The 19,007-nt window shown below is 48.1% G+C and overlaps 7 protein-coding genes across 7 annotated transcripts; 3 read left to right on the plus strand and 4 right to left on the minus strand.

Annotated features, from left to right (window-relative positions):
* Positions 1 to 420: 420 nt before the first annotated feature.
* F4812DRAFT_433726 (ribonuclease H-like protein) lies at positions 421 to 2,869 on the minus strand. The gene is made up of 3 exons (XM_047934661.1): positions 2,544 to 2,869; positions 1,433 to 2,451; positions 421 to 1,380 (listed from the first exon to the last, which is right to left on the minus strand). The coding sequence occupies exons 1-3, from the start codon at positions 2,618 to 2,620 to the stop codon at positions 779 to 781; spliced, it is 1,698 nt and encodes a 565-aa protein (XP_047788647.1). The 5' UTR covers positions 2,621 to 2,869; the 3' UTR covers positions 421 to 778.
* Positions 2,870 to 2,987: 118 nt separating this feature from the next.
* Positions 2,988 to 3,896, plus strand: F4812DRAFT_75866 (like-Sm domain-containing protein). Its single transcript, XM_047939386.1, has 6 exons — positions 2,988 to 3,207; positions 3,270 to 3,326; positions 3,393 to 3,431; positions 3,496 to 3,523; positions 3,589 to 3,652; positions 3,713 to 3,896. The coding sequence occupies exons 1-6, from the start codon at positions 3,183 to 3,185 to the stop codon at positions 3,746 to 3,748; spliced, it is 249 nt and encodes an 82-aa protein (XP_047788648.1). The 5' UTR covers positions 2,988 to 3,182; the 3' UTR covers positions 3,749 to 3,896.
* On the minus strand, positions 3,809 to 4,895 carry F4812DRAFT_75877 (DNA-directed RNA polymerase II subunit RPB11). The gene is made up of 4 exons (XM_047939387.1): positions 4,661 to 4,895; positions 4,524 to 4,588; positions 4,343 to 4,453; positions 3,809 to 4,286 (listed from the first exon to the last, which is right to left on the minus strand). Exons 1-4 carry the CDS (start codon positions 4,675 to 4,677, stop codon positions 4,078 to 4,080), a joined length of 402 nt encoding a protein of 133 aa, XP_047788649.1. The 5' UTR covers positions 4,678 to 4,895; the 3' UTR covers positions 3,809 to 4,077.
* Positions 4,896 to 4,957: 62 nt separating this feature from the next.
* Positions 4,958 to 8,347, minus strand: F4812DRAFT_433731 (transmembrane amino acid transporter protein-domain-containing protein). The gene is made up of 2 exons (XM_047934662.1): positions 5,640 to 8,347; positions 4,958 to 5,582 (listed from the first exon to the last, which is right to left on the minus strand). Exons 1-2 carry the CDS (start codon positions 7,752 to 7,754, stop codon positions 5,406 to 5,408), a joined length of 2,292 nt encoding a protein of 763 aa, XP_047788650.1. The 5' UTR covers positions 7,755 to 8,347; the 3' UTR covers positions 4,958 to 5,405.
* A 67-nt stretch (positions 8,348 to 8,414) lies between these two features.
* F4812DRAFT_433734 (amino acid permease-domain-containing protein) lies at positions 8,415 to 13,073 on the plus strand. The gene is made up of 4 exons (XM_047934663.1): positions 8,415 to 9,123; positions 9,184 to 10,166; positions 10,220 to 11,225; positions 11,278 to 13,073. The coding sequence occupies exons 1-4, from the start codon at positions 8,946 to 8,948 to the stop codon at positions 12,885 to 12,887; spliced, it is 3,777 nt and encodes a 1,258-aa protein (XP_047788651.1). The 5' UTR covers positions 8,415 to 8,945; the 3' UTR covers positions 12,888 to 13,073.
* An 821-nt stretch (positions 13,074 to 13,894) lies between these two features.
* Positions 13,895 to 16,656, plus strand: F4812DRAFT_75975 (uncharacterized protein). Its single transcript, XM_047939388.1, has one exon. The coding sequence runs from the start codon at positions 14,149 to 14,151 to the stop codon at positions 16,351 to 16,353; it is 2,205 nt and encodes a 734-aa protein (XP_047788652.1). The 5' UTR covers positions 13,895 to 14,148; the 3' UTR covers positions 16,354 to 16,656.
* On the minus strand, positions 16,657 to 18,728 carry F4812DRAFT_433742 (Spt4/RpoE2 zinc finger-domain-containing protein; the record flags this gene model as incomplete). The annotated part of the gene is made up of 3 exons (XM_047934664.1): positions 16,657 to 17,231; positions 17,313 to 17,560; positions 17,658 to 18,728. Coding segments are annotated over 3 exons (1,350 nt in total), but the record flags the coding sequence as incomplete, so codon positions are not given.
* Between the last annotated feature and the right edge of the window lie 279 nt (positions 18,729 to 19,007).

Consider the following 19,007-nt stretch of genomic DNA (forward strand, 5'->3'; position numbering starts at 1 on the left):
CATATCTAACCTACCTCCTAGGTTAGGTAGGGAAGGTAGAAGGTATGTAGGTATGTACCCAACCTTATATATATATACCCCCGCTTAGATCTAATGCAAGCAGTATGTATATATGCTGGTATAAACCATGAGTATCTATCTAAGGGTGATATCTTGTCTCTTATGAATAAGAACTAGTTGCACGTACGGCTACACGTACGGCTTTCTAAGCTCTCAGCACCATTATAGAAAATCTATTGACATTATAAATACGATAGCTTATGTAGATTGATCATATACCTACCTAGGTAGGTAGCTACAAGCTAAACTACCATATCAGAGCAGAAACAAATCGGTGCATCAAGGGGCATACATTAGGTACCCAGGTAGGTACCTAACCTAAGGTTCCTAGGAGTCACATCGCAGGGCTTCATTAAGAGGCACACCTAAAAGCGCGGTAGAGCGTCGTGTAGTTACATACCTTATAAACTTGTACCAACCAACTCCGGTCAACTACCTAGCTAACCTATACACACACAAAAAGCAGCCATTACGCTTCCATGTGGATGAATAGTAGGTACATATACAAAGTCCTTTATTATTTCTCGAACTTCTTGTCCTTCCTCCATGTCCGTCCCCTCTCGTAACTACCTAGTACCATTCTCAAAACTCATCTCAAAAGCATTCAACATAACATAAAAAGCCACTTCGTTATTCTTCATACATGCATGCATTAGGTACACACCAATACATAATCCGCCGACTTAACTATCATAGGTAGATAGGTACCTAGGTTAGGTTAGGTATAACCCAACACCGAAGCGACGTACGGCCACCGCGCCTTCAGCGTGCTCTCCAAAAACCCGATCGCAATCTCCTCCTCTAGCCGCTCCTTGTCCACGGGCAGCTTCTCGTGTTCGATCGCAGCGAGTATATAGACAGTGATGGTGTTCACTTTCAGGGGCGGGTCCCGTAGCAGCCGTGCTATGGTCGCCAGGTCGAGGCCCTGATTGTGCCACATGAAGTACGCGCGAAGCTGCGGCATCGACGAGACCGACTCAGGATGCGTGGCGCGGTAGCGAGCAACGCGGTCCTCGGCAATCTCGACCCGGGAGTCTTTGGGAGCCGACGACCGCTTAGACGTGGTTTTAGATTTTGCAGTCGATGTCGCAGTTGCAGTTGTTGTTGTCTCAGTCGCTATGACGGTAGCTTCAACAACTGTCTCTACCACTGCTTCAACTGCAGGCTCATCATCCGTAGAAAGTTCCAACCCATCTGCTAGGCGGATGGGGAGATTCAGCTCTGCGTGGTAAGGTGGCGGCGGGCAAGGGCGAAGCTGTTGTCTGTGATGGTCAAGCGTAGCAAAAAGCTGCAATCCGGCATAGGCGTCCGAGCCGGAATCTGAATAACGTTAACTAACTTGGAAGTGGAAAAGTGGAATAGTATAGCTTACAAGTAACTTGATCAAAGCTCAAAGGCTTCGTCCAGTCACTCGTCCGGACATCCGTGCCCTTGTAAAGAGGTAAATGCAGGTAATGCTCTACCTGAGTTGCCAGAGGTACAAGTTTCTTGTTGATTTCGCGCTGCCGCCCTTCGGCAGAGTAGGTAACGAGCTTATAAAGATGGCTCAACTCGATGAGCCCTTTCGAGTCTATGCTTAGGAAATTCCGTATCCTTGTCGCATCCGACTTGATATTAACGCCGACCTTTGTAATGAAAGGGTCTTCCATAATAGCCCTAAACGTGGGCCCGACCAGATCATCTTTATCGGGGAAGAGAGCGACGTGGAAGAGTCCAATGCGGCTGGGACTTGCCAACTGAATTAAAGAGACATTCTTCTTAACACTTTCATACCTGTAAGAGTCGGCGGCCCATTCAAGGTCGAATCCGAGTATCTTTTCATTTGAAAAATAGTCTTTGCAGATCTTTTCCATCGTATAGGTGCTTCGGCAGTAATGAACTTTTACCCTTTCCTCTTTGCCATCTTCTGTCATTCCCCGATATTGGGTATATGACCAATAGGAAGCAGGCGTGCCAGCAGGTGCCTTTTTAGCAGCGTAGAACAACTCTTCCACCATTTTGAAAGGCAAGGTAGCAACGGGAGGGTGATCGGAGGTTTTCACCTTCGACGATTCCGTTTGCCCGTCTGCGAGAGCAACATGGGAACTCCCATCTGCAGTTTCGGTTACTTCGGGCGTAGCCTTTTTGGACTTACGGGGTTTACGTTTTACACCTGACAGCGATATCTTCTCGACCTTGGAGTACGGAGAAGCTCTCAGGCCATTGGAGACAGATAATACCGACGACTGTGTTTGGTGACTAAATGCAGCGGCTTGGTTTAAAGACTCCGGGTCTTGAGGCGCCAAATTTGGTGACCGGGTAACTGATGAGAAGGATATGCCCCGTGCAGGGTGCCATATCTGAGATTTTGGCGGACTGGTGGTCATTCTCAAAGTCCGTCCTGCCCAACTGCTAAAAAGGGTAAGGGTAAGTAAGATATATGTTAATTGGATTATTTCTATTATTTTCAGGTATAGAAGAAGTATTTAAAAAGGTAGACGAACCGCAAGAAGGGAGACATGCGCGGAGTTTGGGAGGACCTCAGAGTATTTCCGACCAACTCTGAACTCCCAAAAGACATGATTAACGATTATCTGGCTCCCATGTATAATAGTACTGCTCCATGATGACCGACCATGTAGCTTAGTGCGAATCGCGTGAATGCCTACCTAGGTATAAGGCAGACGTTGTTGCAAATGAGCGATTGAAAGTGGGAATATGTTCCTTTTAATAAGTGTTTCGTAATAAATCGAGTTAGTAAATGGTTAAATGGGTGAGTCTAACGAAGTCAATGTCGGTCTGTCGATTTTAGGGGTCCACTTGGCTCGTTGGAAAATGTAAAAACCTGCAGGGGTATGTATAGTGTAATAAGGCTACGGCTGCCTGGCGGCCTGGGCCGGAATGGCTTAGTCATTCCCTTACACCCTTACACGACTACCACCCGTTATCAGGTGACCAATTTTCTTGTCTTGTCTTGTCCATAATACCAGACCCCATAAAAAGTTAGAATACCTTAGCTTAGCTTAAGTTCTAGGTACTTACCTAATTCACCTGCAAACGCCATCAACCCCCCAGGCCGAGAAGACGTCTCCCACCTTTCCCAACAAGACTTCTAGTTTTGACGTTTCGCCAATCTACTAAAAATGGCATCACAGCTTCTCCCTCTAGGTATACCAATATTCAAAATAGTCAATGCAAAATAAATAACTAGCGCTAACGCCATGCCACAGAACTCATCGACAAGTGCGTCGGCTCCAGAATATGGGTTATCATGAAAGGTGACAAGGGTATGATCATCCGTATTCGTGCACCCTAAAGGATGTCTGATCATGACTGACGAGGTGCAACTCCAGAATTCAGCGGTACCTTGCTTGGGTTCGATGACTACGTCAGTAAGTAGATATACATATTACACGGCTCTACATATTTGTCGACATAAGCTAACTGTATTACAAGACATGGTCCTGGAGGATGTGACTGAGTTGTATGTGCATTCCTAGAAACATATCGTGATATCACACGATTGGGGCAAATCCTAACGGGAGGCAGTGACTACTCGGGGAACCACACGAAGCTCTCTAAGATCTTACTGAACGGCAATAACATATGCATGGTATGTATTAAAGCATGGCTTACTAGACTAGTAGACTCGTAGGCTTACTGTTTATGATAGTTAATCCCCGGAGGAGAAGGGCCTGTGGCGACTTGATTAAGAAATTAAGGCTAGATGGGATATCATTCGACGACTTCAGGTGGCCATCATGGATACCGAGGGGCAAGTACATTCACTATCTTGCATACTACGATGGGTAAGCAAGGAGTTAGGAAAATCAATGGAATTATGACGATTAAGACGACCTAGATAGAGGTCCCTAGTCCATCCGAAGGATGATACTACCTGCCTGTCCCTAGGAACACTGTAAAGTGCCTTTTACATGAGCTAAGAAAAAAAGGAAACAAGTCCGTAACGCCTGGTATCCGACCAAACCCCGTCCATAATGCATAATGATAATGTATGCTGCAGTGATAAAAAATTGCTTAATGTCTACCGTTGGCACCTCCGCCGGAATTATCCTGCTCGCCGGCGGTGGCCATGCGGCGGAGCTCGTACTCTCGGGTGAAGTTCTGCGCAAGCTGTCCAAGAGAAGCGACAAGCTGCTTGCACACTTCGACGAACACCTCACGCGGAGTGACGGTGCCGTCGGTCTGGAGACGGATCAACACCTCGGGGACGTTGGGATGGGCAACTATATTATAATCAGATATGGGAAAATTCGGTACAAACTTTAAGAAGCCTATTTACCTTTGTAGCCGGCCATCATCACGTGAGGGTGCTGCTTGAAGTGCTCGGCAAGCAGGTTGCCGATGGTATGGTCTTCCTTGAGAATGATGAAGTCCGAGGTGTTTGACATGCCTAACATTTGTCAGCGTTTGAATACTGGAAAGGTAAGGTAGACGGGTAGGCTAGTTAAACGAGCACTTACCAGCGAAAGGCTTCTCGGTGATCTTCTTCTCGTCAGCTGCCTCGTTAAGGAGGAACAGCTCGAAACTAGGCACAAGTCAACTTCTGATCATGAATCTAAAATATCGACAAAAGCTTGAACATAACATATTAACTTACCGATCTGGCGCGTTCATCTTGGCGTCTGTCTAACAAAGGATGGAGAAATGCCTGCTAGTGGGAGGATTTTAATAAAACGCTTAAGTACAGCGAGGTAGCGGATACGCAGATCGTGACTGTTGATATTGTTAAACAGGTGTTTAATATGCAATGAAGATTTAAAATGAAATCCAAAGGCAAGGAAGATGTATGAAGATTGTTAAGTTCAGATCATGAATGAGCGGATGAATGAACGAATGGTAATTCCAAAGTACCGAGTCTGGTCAAAGCGCGTCTCGCCGCCCAATCGGCTAAATACCGGTATATGTACGAAGGACGTACCGAGTTTCAAGGGTCGTTTTAAGTTCATAAAACAAACATAATCCCATTTACAGCTTTCTCTTCTCCATGCGAAGCAGTATAAATATTATGTCGGCATCTACCTAGGTATTATTTTCAAATCTAAACACTACGCACAGAAAGCATAACAAACTAACCTACATGTATCCGTGCCCGAAACGAAGAGATCCCATCCCCTTAGAAATACTCACATTAAGTACCTAACATACATGTATGCTAAAGAAACGTGCAGATTCTATTAGATATAATTTTGTCTCAAAAAACGAAATCTCTTGCGATGGCCAAAAACGTCTAATTCTGTGGCATCAATCTCTCAACGCTGCCAATGCAAAAAATAAAGGTAATAATAATATACACAGCTATCTTTCCTTTTTACCACTATCATAATCATCATCCTATTATGATATTATACCTTAGGAGGGTCGCAGTATTTTGGTAGGCTCGGACCGGAAGGACCGCTAGCCCAGCTAATCACCGTCAGACTGGTGGTATATGCCATGGCTATGAACCCGAAAATGCAAAGAAGGATATCGGTAACCTTGCGCGCCTTGGTTGTTGCCACACCCTTATAGTGAAGTAATGGCTGATGAAATGTTAGCACAGCATAGGCTTATGCATCTAAGAATACAGGAATACTTACCGGGTAGATGTATACGAGAGGGATGCAGGCAAAGTTCCCGACAAGGGCAACAAACTTGTCCAGATCGTCTGCACCTCCCCACGCGATGAACGCACAGAGGAAGACTACCAAGAAACGGAACATGTTCTTCTGCCACTTGATGTAGGGGTTGTATTTGCCGCTTTTTGTGAAGAGGGCGTTTTCCGTGATACGAATGGCAGGGAAAATCTGCAGAGGTGTCGATAGAAGAATAGCGAGCGAGTACAAGAACTGAACGCCGTTGACGAGTTTGTTGTCCTGAGGTAGATTGAGAAGGACGACAGTCTCCGTTTTCGACCCGTACGCGGCGTAAGACACCGCACCCATGGTGATAAAGAGGACTGTAATGATGATCATGACGTAGAACATAACTTTAGGGAATTTTGAGGGCGACCTCATGGACTCCTGAATGGGGATAATCAAACCAATTCCTTCAAAGGTGAAAATAGCTGTGCCAATGAAGAGTGTCCAGTCCTTCTGATTAAACTGGATGATATCCGCGATGCCGTGAGTGCTTAGGGTAAGAACATCATAGTAGAAAAGGTATGCAAGGCCAATAACAATAAAAGCGTCTGCTATTAGAGCTGTAAAACCAAGCTTCCCGATGTCTCGGAATAGAGAGAAGGGCAAAAAGATGATCATCTGCATCAGAATCAACCAAGTAATTTTAATATTTGTGTTGCAATCGGAGACGGCTAGAATGAAAGCTTGTAAGTTTTCGGCCGTGAACACGATGTACGCGGCGACGAATCCGATTTGGCTGATGACGATTGAAAACAAGATTAATTTTCTCATCCAATCGCCGTATAGAATTCCGCCGATGTCACCAAAAGACCCCTCGACTTTTAATCGCGTAGTGACGAGTAACACGAAGCAGTAGTAGCTCAACGCTGCGACAAAAAGTAGGACTAGGTTACTGAAGAGCATACCACCGTTGAAGTAAGCACGAGGTAAGAACAAAACGCCCGTGCCCACGAACGATTTCAAGAGAAGCAAAGCAGCGTTGAAAGGGGTGTTATTCCCGCTACCGCCACGGACCTTTCGTCTCCTCTTGCGCTTGGACGGTGTCAAGAGGGCACTGTCTTCCATTGGCTCTCTATCTTCCTCGCTATCATAGAATTCGTCGCTCTCCCCGGAAGAGAAATATTCGCCAGGTCCCAAGACCTCATCGTCCTCTTCTAGCTCTTCGCCTGCAAAGTGACCGTAGATAGACAAGAACTCCAAGAAACTGCTAGTGAGTAACTGAGGCTCTCGCCTACCCCTCGAGGTCCCCTCACCGGCTTCTAGTCCATCAGAGTCCAGAGGCGGGCTGCGCGCTGCTCTTCTCAGATAGTTTCGCCTAAACCCGCCAGGAATCTTGATGGTATTGATATCAAGAACTTCGCTCTCCGGCTCTTCTCTAGGATGGCTAAAACTCTTGCTACGCTGTTGCCGCTGTCGGACTTCTGCGTCCTCAGACCATCTATAGATCTGACGCGTTATATCCCCTCCTTGTAACTTAAGGCTGGAGAATTCATCGTCATCGCGTCCCGGCGCTATGGAATCGCCAACCTGTTTACCTTTGGAATTATCACCATTGTTGGATGCAGAATCCGCAGTATCGGTAGGTTGGACCAAATGCCGCTTGATAATCTCGGGATCTTCATAGGCGCCAGAAGCGCCGCCCTGTAGGTTTCTCGACCGCGTCTCGAAGGAGCCATAGTTCGTTGGCGTTATCGGTAGTTGAGGTCCCGTGGCTGTTCCCACGGGCGACGAGGATCGTATCGGTGGAGTACCAAATCTTGGAGGTGATGTCCCAACGGAGTGCGAAAGCGCTGCAGCAAGAGCAGACACGCCAGGGCCAGTAGAACTCTGGCCAGCACCGGCAAGAGGCCCTACATTCTCAACATTTTCTTCAGTCCGAGCGGCCCCCTGAGATCTTTGGGATGGCGAAGTTCCAAAGGCATAAGGTACGGGAGAGGCTAGACGAGCGGTCACATCAGCGCGAGGCACCGAGGTTCCATACATGCGGCCAGAAGCTGGAGACGACGATATTTGTACGCCTGAAGAAGCTCCAGGCTGTGGCGTTGTACTTCTTGACTGATCGGAATTCGCCATGGTAAATTTTAGAACAGCAGTCGATGACAAGGAGTTAGCATTGAAGTATCAGCGACGTCGGGGCTGGCGGCGAAGAGGCTGGGAAATGGGCACTGGAGGGAGCACGACTGGTTGGAAAGCGAAGCTCTAGGGAACTAATTGTAATAAGAGTCAATCACAGAATTCGGGGACTCAATGGAGATAATACACTAGCAAGTTTAATTCAAAGGACAAAGGTTTGTCTTAGGCATACCAAGAGATGCGAAAAGGAAGTAGAGTAAGAAGATGCGATGGTGTAAGAAGGTGTAAGAAGGAGATAGGTAGGTACGTAAGGTACCTAAAGTACAGTGTAGCAGCCCTCGTGATGCAGGTAGCTTATCAGTCAGACCCTGAAGAATTGGGCCCCAAGTCGGTCAACTGCATCATTTGAGCCGTACCACGGGACGGGACCTGTAAGCTTTTGGGTACTTCAGCCAATTGGCAGCGGTCAGTTTATCTCCGAGCTACCTGGGAACATTTCGGACCGGTACACAAATAAGAAGTGGACCTGGTATTGCGTTGTACGTAATTTGTACAAACGGGCACACTATTAAAGAAGGGACGAAGGATATTTTTACTTGGGTCTTAAGCTGAGGTTAACATGGAGATTAGCTAACTATAATACAATAATACACTTTATAACTTTGTTTAACTATAGGAAAAGCTTATTAATCTAAAATCTTTCATCTCGTCTTTCTTTTTACCAATTACTACAAAAAAATAACAATTGGTCTCCATCATACTCAAAATCCTCAACAAACCCCAGGCTGCATGTCTCGTTTGGGATCAGCTGCCCAACGTCATTGGGCCAAGCTTTATTCGTGTCAAGAAACAGACTGTGGGGAATATGGCTAGGCTACAACTAGTCTAGCCACTCCTCATCTCCTCTGATATTTGACTTGTGCATCTTCTTGACTGCTGATTTCGACGATCCCAAGCGCTCAGCATCGAGCGGGGTTGCTATATGACAATGTAGTCACATTGCGCCAGCATTGTCAATAATATTCCAATTTCCAATATGCCTACTTTCCGCGGGAGCTAGTAGACTTTTGCAACCAAAAACCTACCTAATATCTACCTAATATCTAGGTAGCTACCGGATCATCCATCATAAGACTTTGTAACATCAAGCAGTAAGAACCCGGTACGGTACGGTCCGTTAACACATACACCATGCGTCCGGAATTCCGAGGAGATAATAGAGGCTCCGGCTTAGCACCGTCCAACAGGAAGGTCAAACTTGGTGTCAATGCCGGAGTCTTCGTTCCAGTGGTTTCAAATATTATCAGTATTTTGATGTTCCTTCGTTTCGGCTCGATAATGGGTCGGATTGGTTTGATTGGAATGCTAGGTAGGTCTTATTAGCACCTGCACGACGAGCTGGCACCTTACATATGAATACTCCTTGCAGGTTTACTTATCGTAGCTTATATCGTCGATTTCATCACTACCCTCTCGCTTTCTGCTATAGCATCCAACGGGGAGGTTAAGGGTGGCGGTGCTTACTACTTAATTTCAAGGTCCCTCGGTCCTGAGTTTGGCGGCTCGATTGGTATCATGTTCTATCTCGCCCAAGCTGTCAACACATCGCTCAATATTGTCGGCCTTATAGACTGCGTAAAACTGAACCTGGGGACTCTAGTGCCACATGGCTACTGGGAAAGCTATGGTATGCAGACTGCCGCCCTCGTCCTCTGTACAGGTCTGAGTCTCGCGGGGCGTTCTCTCTTTGTGAAAGCAAGCGGCGCTTTAACCATCATACTAACTTTGGCCATTATAAGCATCCCAATTTCGGCTATCTCGATGAGTCCGTTCAAAGACGATGATAGTGGAATTGAATTCACAGGGGTGAGTCTAGACACGATGCGTTCTAACCTCTTTCCACATGCCGGCGTCCCCGGATATCGAGGAGTTGAGACATTCAGAGAGCTATTCGGTATCCTCTTTAGTGCTACATCCGGCATCTTTGCAGGGGCGTCGATGTCTGGGGACCTTAAGAACCCAAGTAAAGCAATTCCAAAAGGGACATTGTGGGCTATGGCTGCGACATTTGTCCTTTATCTTGTCGTTATCCTGTCGATGGCTTCCAGTATTACTCACCCTTCGTTCCTCCGAGATACGAATATTATATCTACCACAAGTATATGGTCACCATTGATTCTTGCCGGAGAGTGTGCAACAACTTTCTTTTCGTCATTGATGGGGATCATTGGTGGTTCTAAACTCCTCCAGGCCCTTGGTCGAGATAAACTCCTTCCCGGATTATCCATTTTTGGAAATGGAAACAAACGCGATGATCCTATACTTGCAATATTCGTCACGTATGTCATAGCGCAAGTTTCTCTATTCGCGGACTTGAATCAAATTGCAACATTCATATCTATGAGCTACCAGGTGAGGGCATTCATATATATCAGCTTGGCTTATATAACTAATGACCAATATAGATGACATTCTTCGTCATGAATTTAGCATGTTTCCTGCTAAAGATAGGGTCAGCTCCCAATTTCCGGCCTGCATTCAAATTCTTCAGCTGGCACACTGCTTTCGTTGGAAGTATTATATCTGCCGCCTCAATGTTCTTCATAGATGAGACTTATGCGGCCGCTGCCATCTGTGTTCTCATCTTTCTCTTTCTAATTCTTCATTATATGAGTCCGCCAAAACATTGGGGCGATGTATCTCAAAATTTGATCTACCATCAAGTGCGAAAATACCTCTTACGACTTAAACCCGAACATATTAAATTCTGGAGACCCCAGATCATACTCTTAATAAACGACCCACGGCATCATACACATCTCATCCAGTTCTGCAACTCTTTGAAGAAAGGGTCTCTGTACATCCTGGGACACGTTATAGTGACAGATGACTTTAGTTCTGGTATACACGAGGCAAAGTTGCAGCAATCAGCTTGGACTCGGTATATATCAGAATTCTCAAGGATCAAGGCATTCGTCCAGTTAACAATGTCGCCATCCATAGTCTGGGGAGTGCGAAATCTCATACTCTCTGCAGGCTTAGGCGGCATGAGACCTAACATAGCCATCCTAGGCTTTTACAACATGGATGAGTTACGCAAGTCGCGACCGCTTGGACGGATGCCAGAAGTTCCTAGCACGCCTACCCGAATTCAAACCGAAACAAAGGCTGAAGGTAAATCGACAAGACGCCAGCGCGGGGACACATCTGCCCGTCTACTCGATGGGTTCCTCCCAACGGACGCCATACGCACAGAGGCTATGATGTCTGTCGAGAGCTATTTGACAATTCTTGAAGATCTTGCGCTCCGCCATCGTCTGAATGTCGCTATTGGAAAGGGGTTTCAAACCTTGGAAACCCCGCGCGGCGATGGTAATAATGCTAAAAGGTATATAGACCTTTGGCCAATTCAGATGTCGGCTGAAATCACCGATGGCGACAAAAGTATCTGGACGACAAATTTTGATACATGTACGTTCTCCCACGCACAAATCGAAGAATATAAACTAATAGACTAATGGAGACACCTTGATACTACAACTTGGCTATATTCTACGGAGTGTTCCAGCCTGGAAGAAGGCGTTTCAGCTTCGAGTCTTGGTATTCGTTGAGTACGAGAGCGAAGTTAAAGAAGAACAGACTAGACTAAAGGCACTGCTGGAAAAGCTACGAATTGACGCTACGATTCGAGTATTCTGGCTTGCTTCGGGACAGTTACAGAGCTACGAAAGTATTGTCAACGGCCGAGGGATTGGCTCCGGGTATGGACGTGTTGTAGACGAGTTGCTAAAGGACGACGAATGGTGGCAAGAGCTTCAAAGGTTGAGAACCGAAGCTCACGAAATGTCTCGGTCTCAAGAAATTGCATCCCTAGAACAAATGTTGAATGCCACTAAACGCAGAGGCAGTTCAGTGTCCAAGTCTGACGGCTACCATAGTCTACCGAGGGGGCTAGATGTTAACGAGATCCTAGAAAGATCTAAGAAGCCAAGCGTTTCTGCTATATCGAAATTGGGTGTCAACTTCGGCATCCATACTCACCGGCTGAGCTCTTCGGGATTTGGCGTTCGAACAGATACGAATACACCCGACTTTAGCGACGACGACGGCGAATCTATTGCGTCATCGGACACTGAATTCAACGATGTCAGTGGCACTGCAACTATTGCTGATATGGGAGAGATATCGTCGTCGCGAAGGCCTAGTTTCTTGGCCTTTGGAGGACGGAGGAGAAGCTATGGAGATATTTTGCAAAGGGCGATGCCATCAAGAAGCCCAGAGCAAATCCAAGGCCAGTATTTGGGAGGACCGGATGCAGCCATTTCGTCAGGGTATGGTACGATGACTCCTATGACAGGGGCGACTTTAACGCCAGTCCTACCCAAGACTGAGCGAATGCAGAGCTTGACCAGTCGCTCCGGTACCGCAGCATTGCCAACAGAAACATCCCCTATTGTACCGAAAGCACCGACTAGGCCTACTCTGTCGCGTAATTCATCAGCAAGCCGATTTACCAGTAACCCGACACCAGAAACGACTGTTTTGGTCAACGATTCTTCAGGATCGAGAATTACGTTCTTAGATGCAGAGCAGCCGGTGCCGACCAGAGTCAGGCGTCCTATATTATCACGAAACGCCTCTGCCGGTCCTTTCTCTAGCCGACCCGTCCCAGAGACCAAGATTGAGGCTGAAGACGACCATGTTCCTCGCCTTACATTTGCGGAACCTGAGTATAGCGCTTTCGAGCCACCATTGAGATCCAGAAGAAACTCGGCATCCCGTAGTGGGGGACTTTCGGATGCAGCATTCAATATACCAGAGTTGCTAGCATCTCACCGTTCGACTGGCTTATCTGACGACGAGTCTCACTCATCTTACTCAACGCAGAGTCTACCCCTTTCCTTCAACGATCTACCTAGTAGGGCCCAACACCTAATCCTTAACGAACTGATGCGTCAACATAGCAGCGATACGGCGGTGCTGTTCACAACTCTTCCGATTCCGGAGGAGGGGACGTGTAAAAGCGAGGAGGCCAGTCTCAGATATTTGACTGATATTGAGGTGCTGTGTCACGAGCTGCCACCAGTTTTACTAGTTTTGAGCAATAATATGACAGTGACAGTCAGTCTGTAACATAGCATAATCTAGAGAAGACTCAGTTTGGGGCCTTGGTAATAATAGGAGGTCATCACCTAAGTATCTATTTAGAAAAGTATCCCGAGAGTAATTTTGCGTCAATATTTGCAGTAGGCTTCTCACCGACCCTGTTTCATATACCCGAGGCTAGATTTCCAGCTAATAGATTCGCCCACTCGCTGCTATTACCCACTGCTTCCCGCACTAATTACCTGGTTGACATAAGACTCCCTTTGAAGCAGAACAATGATTTATCTTCCTGGAGCTTCCGCAATCTTTGTCTGGTGACGTATTGGTAGATTTCATAAAGGCAAGTTGGACAAGACGAGAAGACCTAATGACACTACATGATAGCGCCAAACTACAAGAGTATGAGATGATTATTCACCCAAGGAGGTAGTTTCGGACTGATATTCATCGTAATAGGTCTGATTTACATGATAATCCAAGCCGGGTATTGGCAGTTAACTGTACTTCGAAAACTGGAGAAAGGGGAAGTAATATCATTACTACAGGCTACAGCTGTTTGGAAAACACAGCAACACATTAGTAAAAGATTCCATACCGAATAAACTACCTAGGTTAGTTCTATGTCAGTGTAGACTGGAGTCACCTAACCCCCTGACGACACCGATAAGTACAGGTCTATTCATTCAGCACCTACACAATGGGCAGCTACCCCTTTGATGTAAATCATAATGCGTTGGTTAAGGGGTCAAGAAGTCCGAGGTACAAAGCGCAATGTTTCATTGTGACTCCCTCGTGGTTCACAATAGCAGACAATCGTAGCACCGCCATAATCAACCTTGTGACGAAAGAAAGGAGTCATGCAAGTCCGACATGCTATTCAAAGAAACGCCAAAATTCACTTGGTTTATCGTAACAAAAAAAATACGCCGTCATTAATGAATTACGACCTATTCCCGACAGCCTGTCGCCGCTTGACTCTAGAACTAATTTTTTTTTTTTTTTACTTTTCACTATTTCTACTTGCCACCCGTTACTGACGCCATGATTTGGTATTGATGAACGCATAGCATATCCATTCCTAGTAGCATAGCGACTTCTAATTTTTACTTCTTTTTTTATATATCATCATTTTAATACTTAATATTTAATTCTCATACAATAGGTATTTCATATCAATTTTCAATAGGGAAATACGAAGGGAGGAAAGATTAGGTACATTTGCCATCGAGAATACTACTACCTACGGAACAGGGGATAGGGAATAGGGAATAGGAGAAACAGAGAACAAATGGTACAGGAAAATTACCGTCACCGAAGCGTGGGCTCGTCCCGAAAAACCAGCTTTTCCGCCGTCTTGAGGCCCAATAGTAGTCCCGGCTTGATTTCGAGGGTGTTGGGAAGCTTCCGACAGAAGAGTCCTGAGGAGAAGAAGAAGGGGAAGGGAAAGGGGAAGAAGACATCATCAGGGAAGTTCAAGGGGGACCAGCAAGATTGGATCGCCAGCTTCCAAGGCACGCATCACCCGGATAGGCCGCGCGTAGACAAGCGTGGTCAGGAGATGGTGTCCGACGAAGAGTACGCCGCGCAGATCAGGCGGATGCAGGAGCGGAGCCAGAGGCACTATGAGCTGAGCGACCGCGGCCAGACACCGCAGAGCCCCGTGCCGAACTTCAGTTATTCGTCCATGAGCCCGAGGAGCAATAGGATTAGTCCCCTGGCCCCGTCGTTTAGTGAGCCGCAATGGCAGCCAAGCGACGACCGGCAACCGCCCAAGGACATCACTACAACGGACCTTGCCGTATCTCCTAGCTCCAGGATGATGCAAATATACCCCACTGGCAGCTTGGACCGAGGCCCTATCATCCGGTACAGCGAGGAGTCTAACCGACGAGTATCTCCCCTGCCGGGGAAGACAATCTCTACCACCACCACCAACACCTCAACTGTCACTAGTCAGCTTTCAGAGGGGCATAGTAGCTCACGAGTGTCGGATAACAGCAGAACCGCAGCCGACATCGAGGTATCCAAGCTCTTCAACCGCGAGCCCAAGCCCAAGCCGTCGTCGATATCCAACTCCTCCTCCCCGGGAAGCGAGTTGGCGCCGGGCCTGATCCTAAATTCATCACCCACCTCGCGTTCTCGCTTCCCCTCGACCGTAGCCGACAACCCCCTTGCTCTCCCTCGCTCCCACTCCCGTTCCCGCTCTCCCTCTTCCCCATCTTCCCCTCCTTCGCCCCCGCAAACGTGCCCCTGGCGCGGGTGCCACGCAACCCTCACGACGGACCGCGAGAAGAAAGATAACCTGTGCGCGGCGTGCCACGACGCGCTGTGTCCGCGCGAGAGCGCCTTCTTCGGCCCGTCGTGGTCGTCGCTGCGGCCGTCGACCACGGCCGTCAAGGACGCGGAGCTGGATATCCTGCACGCTCTCGTCGGCGTTACTGCTAGTACTGAGGACGAGGGCGAGGGCGAGGGTGGGGATGATGAGGAGAAGAAGAAGACGAATTACGTCCCCGTCGGCGGAAGGAGTAAGAGTAATGGCGGTGGCGGTGGTGGTATGCGGAGACAGTCCGCTCATTTCGACAAGAGATTTAGTGTTGGGAACTTCAAGCTGCTTCCCGCGCCGAGGGGGAAGAGGCGGCAGATCGTGGAAGCGCGGCAGAGGGCGGGTGGGAATGGCGGGGGGAGGTGTAGTAGTAGTAGTAGCAGTAGTGAGGAGACCGGCAACGAGGACGAAAGGGACGGGTTAACCTGGCGTACTTCCCTGTCAACCCAACCGGCACGTCACCACCACAACCATAACCACCTTCCTCCCCCTCCCCCTCCCCCTCGCCCTCCCAATCCCCAACCCGAAGCCTTCGGCCTGGTATTTCCTTTCCGCCAGGATACGTTCGGCATCAACCCCAACCTCATACCCATACCCCCCCCCACACAATCCAACCACAATGATAACGCCCGTTACAAGTATACCACGGAACCAAAACAAGAAGGGGAAGACGAAGGTCAAGAAGCCGACAAGCCCGCCAGCGACTCCTCCTGGACAACAGACAAGCGGACCAGCTCCCTGACTAACAGCACCGATGACGACGACGAGGATAACAGCCCGGTATCCCCGTACTCCGCTCCCGACATGCACAAGCCTCGCGACATATACCCAGCTCCCCTGATAGCGCGTATTGCAAGCAGACACCACCACTACAACCACCCGGACTACCAGCAGGACCTCGACCACCCGCGCCAGAGCAGCAGCAGCAGCAGCAGCAGCAGTGTTTACCGTCCCTCGCGGGACACACTGCTGTACCGGGAGATCGAGGACATAATCGACTGCTACGCGGGTGCGAATGCGGATGCGGATGCTGGCATCAGTGTCGGTGCCGGTGTCGCAGAGCAAGAACGGGAGCGGGAGTGGGAGCGGTTTAAAGCCACTGCCAATATCACGCCCTTTTTTACCGACGACCCGGAGGCGGTGGAGATGAGGCGGAAAGGGTTCATCTGATTACCTACCTACCTAGGGGTTTAGTTTAGTATATGCCTTATGTGCCTACCTAGGTACCTAACCTAAGGTAAGGGATATTTCAGGTAGGGGGGGACTAGGTTAGTTAAAGTGTGCTATAAGGAAAACAATAATGATAATAAGAATAACGAAAAACCTGTGAATTAACAAGTGGCCTGACTGACTCTGTGCATGTAAGTAAAGAGGCATCACTCGGAAAAAGTAAGTAGGCACGTAACCTGACCTAGCCTAATAGCGGGCGAACGAAACACGAGAAATAGCACGCAACATAAGAAACAAGGAACATAATGCAAACGCGATGCAATTACCTAACTACCTCCTAACTAACTCCGATAGTAATGACCACTCGTGGCCAAGATGACAATCATTATAGGGGAGATAACCCTTAGGGAGTAGTAGTATGTATAAGGAGGCCAGGTCTATAAGTAGAAAGATGCCATACCGGATTATACCGAACCATGACGATGGCAGTGTACCACCATCGACCTTTTCCTAATGCAAAGCCAGGGAGAATGAACTCAAACCTGTGCAGAAAACCGAAACGCAAACGTCTGGTATCTCAAGCAATGCTAGAACCAATGTCGACCATTACCTCATCCGTCTTCTCAGCTGCGTTCTGCTCAGCCTGCTGACCCTGACCCTGCTGGTCGCTTCCATGCTGCTCAGCGGTCTTTCCCATCCGACTGTTCTTCTGCAGCTGCTTCTTCTTCTTCCTCTGGGCATTCTTTTTTTGGTTCTTGCCCTTGCCTTTGGCCTGTGCAATGGCCCCGTTCTGAGCAGATTGCTTGGCAGCACGCCCACCCTGCCCGGTAACGCCCTCCTTCGCTGTCTAGTCGATGTCGAGCGCGCTTCCGTCGCGGCTACGTAGAAAGAAGAAAACAGGTTAACTTCTACTTTCAAGCAACAAGATTCAAGATATATATATATAAAAAAACACTTACGGGATGTACGTATTCCCCTGGTCCTCCATGGCAACTTTGATATCCTCCGGCAGAGAACCATTTACTTTGATAGCGTAAGTACCGGGGACGAAGGTATCGACGCGCTGCCAGCGCGCGACCCAAGAACGGCGCGGCTGGAAACACGACATAGTGCCCTCGAACTGGCTCGAGGTGCAGGCCTCAATGGCCTCGGGGGATCCCTTGAGGTCTAGGAAGGGACAGTTGGGACAGCCGTCGGCTCGGAAGTGCTGTTTAGATTAATCTAGGTTAGCATTTTTAATGATACAAGACATAAACAAGTTAGGATAAGTGCGAAGGGGAACACGACGTTATGAAAATACGTACGGATTGCGTCATGATAATGGAACAGACCATGCACGCGCGGGCGTATCGCCACTGGTTAGGCGGAATTACCATGCTGGCCAGATTCTGAGAAGCCATCTCGGAAGCTTCTTTGGAGGCAGTACCAGAAGATCCAGGGTTGTCAGGAGTCTTGGGGTCGGAGATTTCACCGTCCGAAGTCTTCTTGTTGGAGGTCTGACCGTCAGAACCTTGGTGGTCAGAGTGTTCGCTATCAGAACTTGCTGACGGGGCAGCTCCTTGATTGTTATCGTCTCGATCGTCGGAGTCGTCCTGGCTTTTAGAATCGTCTTGGTCGCAATCTTTATCGGGCTCGTCCTCTTCGTTGTCCTTTGTTTCTTCGTCGGAATCTTCGGTAGAACCACGAGCTGTGGCTGAAACCTGATCGTCGGGACCACCTCTAACCTCTTCGCCGTGTCGAGAAACAACCTGAGGAACAACCTGAGGAATGACCTCAGGAATCACTTCAGGAACAATTTCTTCGTGACCAGGTTCGTCAAAGTAGTAGCCTAGGTCGATATCGCTGTCGACGTCTACCTCGGAGTCCTGAAGCTCTTCTTCTTGCGCGATCTCTTCTTCCTCGAACAAGCCCCCGTTGTAGTGCCAATCCTCGTTGGCAAGGTCGAGATCGTTATGAAACAACTGAAAATCAGGAAGCTGCTGACCTGCGACGGGTAACAAGGCGATCAAGTGTAGAGGAACGTATCCTAGGAGGATGAGGTTATTGATAAAGAGTGGGATGTTGGAGGTGTTTAGGGGGATAGCGTAGGCGGCGTGAGTTGCCGGGTTGAACCCGAATTGATTAAAGTTTAAAGTATTGAAATGATTCCAGGGAATACGTATGGGTAAGGGGCCGAAGGGATAGTTGGGTTGGTTGATATAGTAACCCTGATTGAAGTTGAAGCCTTGGACGAAGGCTGGATTGAAATTGTGCCCCGGAACCAAACCCGGAACCAAACCCGGATTGATAGCCGGGTTGAATCCGAAATTGGGAAACTGGTTCGGAATGTGCTGATTTAGAGGTTCTTGGATTGCAATTCCTTGATTGGCAGCAGCTTCTTGAAAAAAATGGTGTTGTCCGCCGGGAACAGCTTGAATGGGAAGTTGAAAGGGAACTTGATTGGGAAGGTTGTTGCTAGGAACATTACCACCAGCGCCTGAGCTAGAGACAATTGCAGGGTTAGCGCACTGTCTAGCTAGACGAGCTTGCGCCCCATTATTATTGCCCTGTTGTGCTCTGTTCATTATGCCGGTTAAATGAGTATCGGTTTGATACAACTTTTGCTTCAATGTCACGTGGAATGTGGGATGCGGTATGTGTTTTCGGATAAATAA

The sequence above is a fragment of the Daldinia caldariorum genome, assembly GCF_022478825.1.
Source record: "Daldinia caldariorum strain CBS 122874 unplaced genomic scaffold F4812scaffold_12, whole genome shotgun sequence".
Classification (NCBI taxonomy): domain Eukaryota; kingdom Fungi; phylum Ascomycota; class Sordariomycetes; order Xylariales; family Hypoxylaceae; genus Daldinia; species Daldinia caldariorum.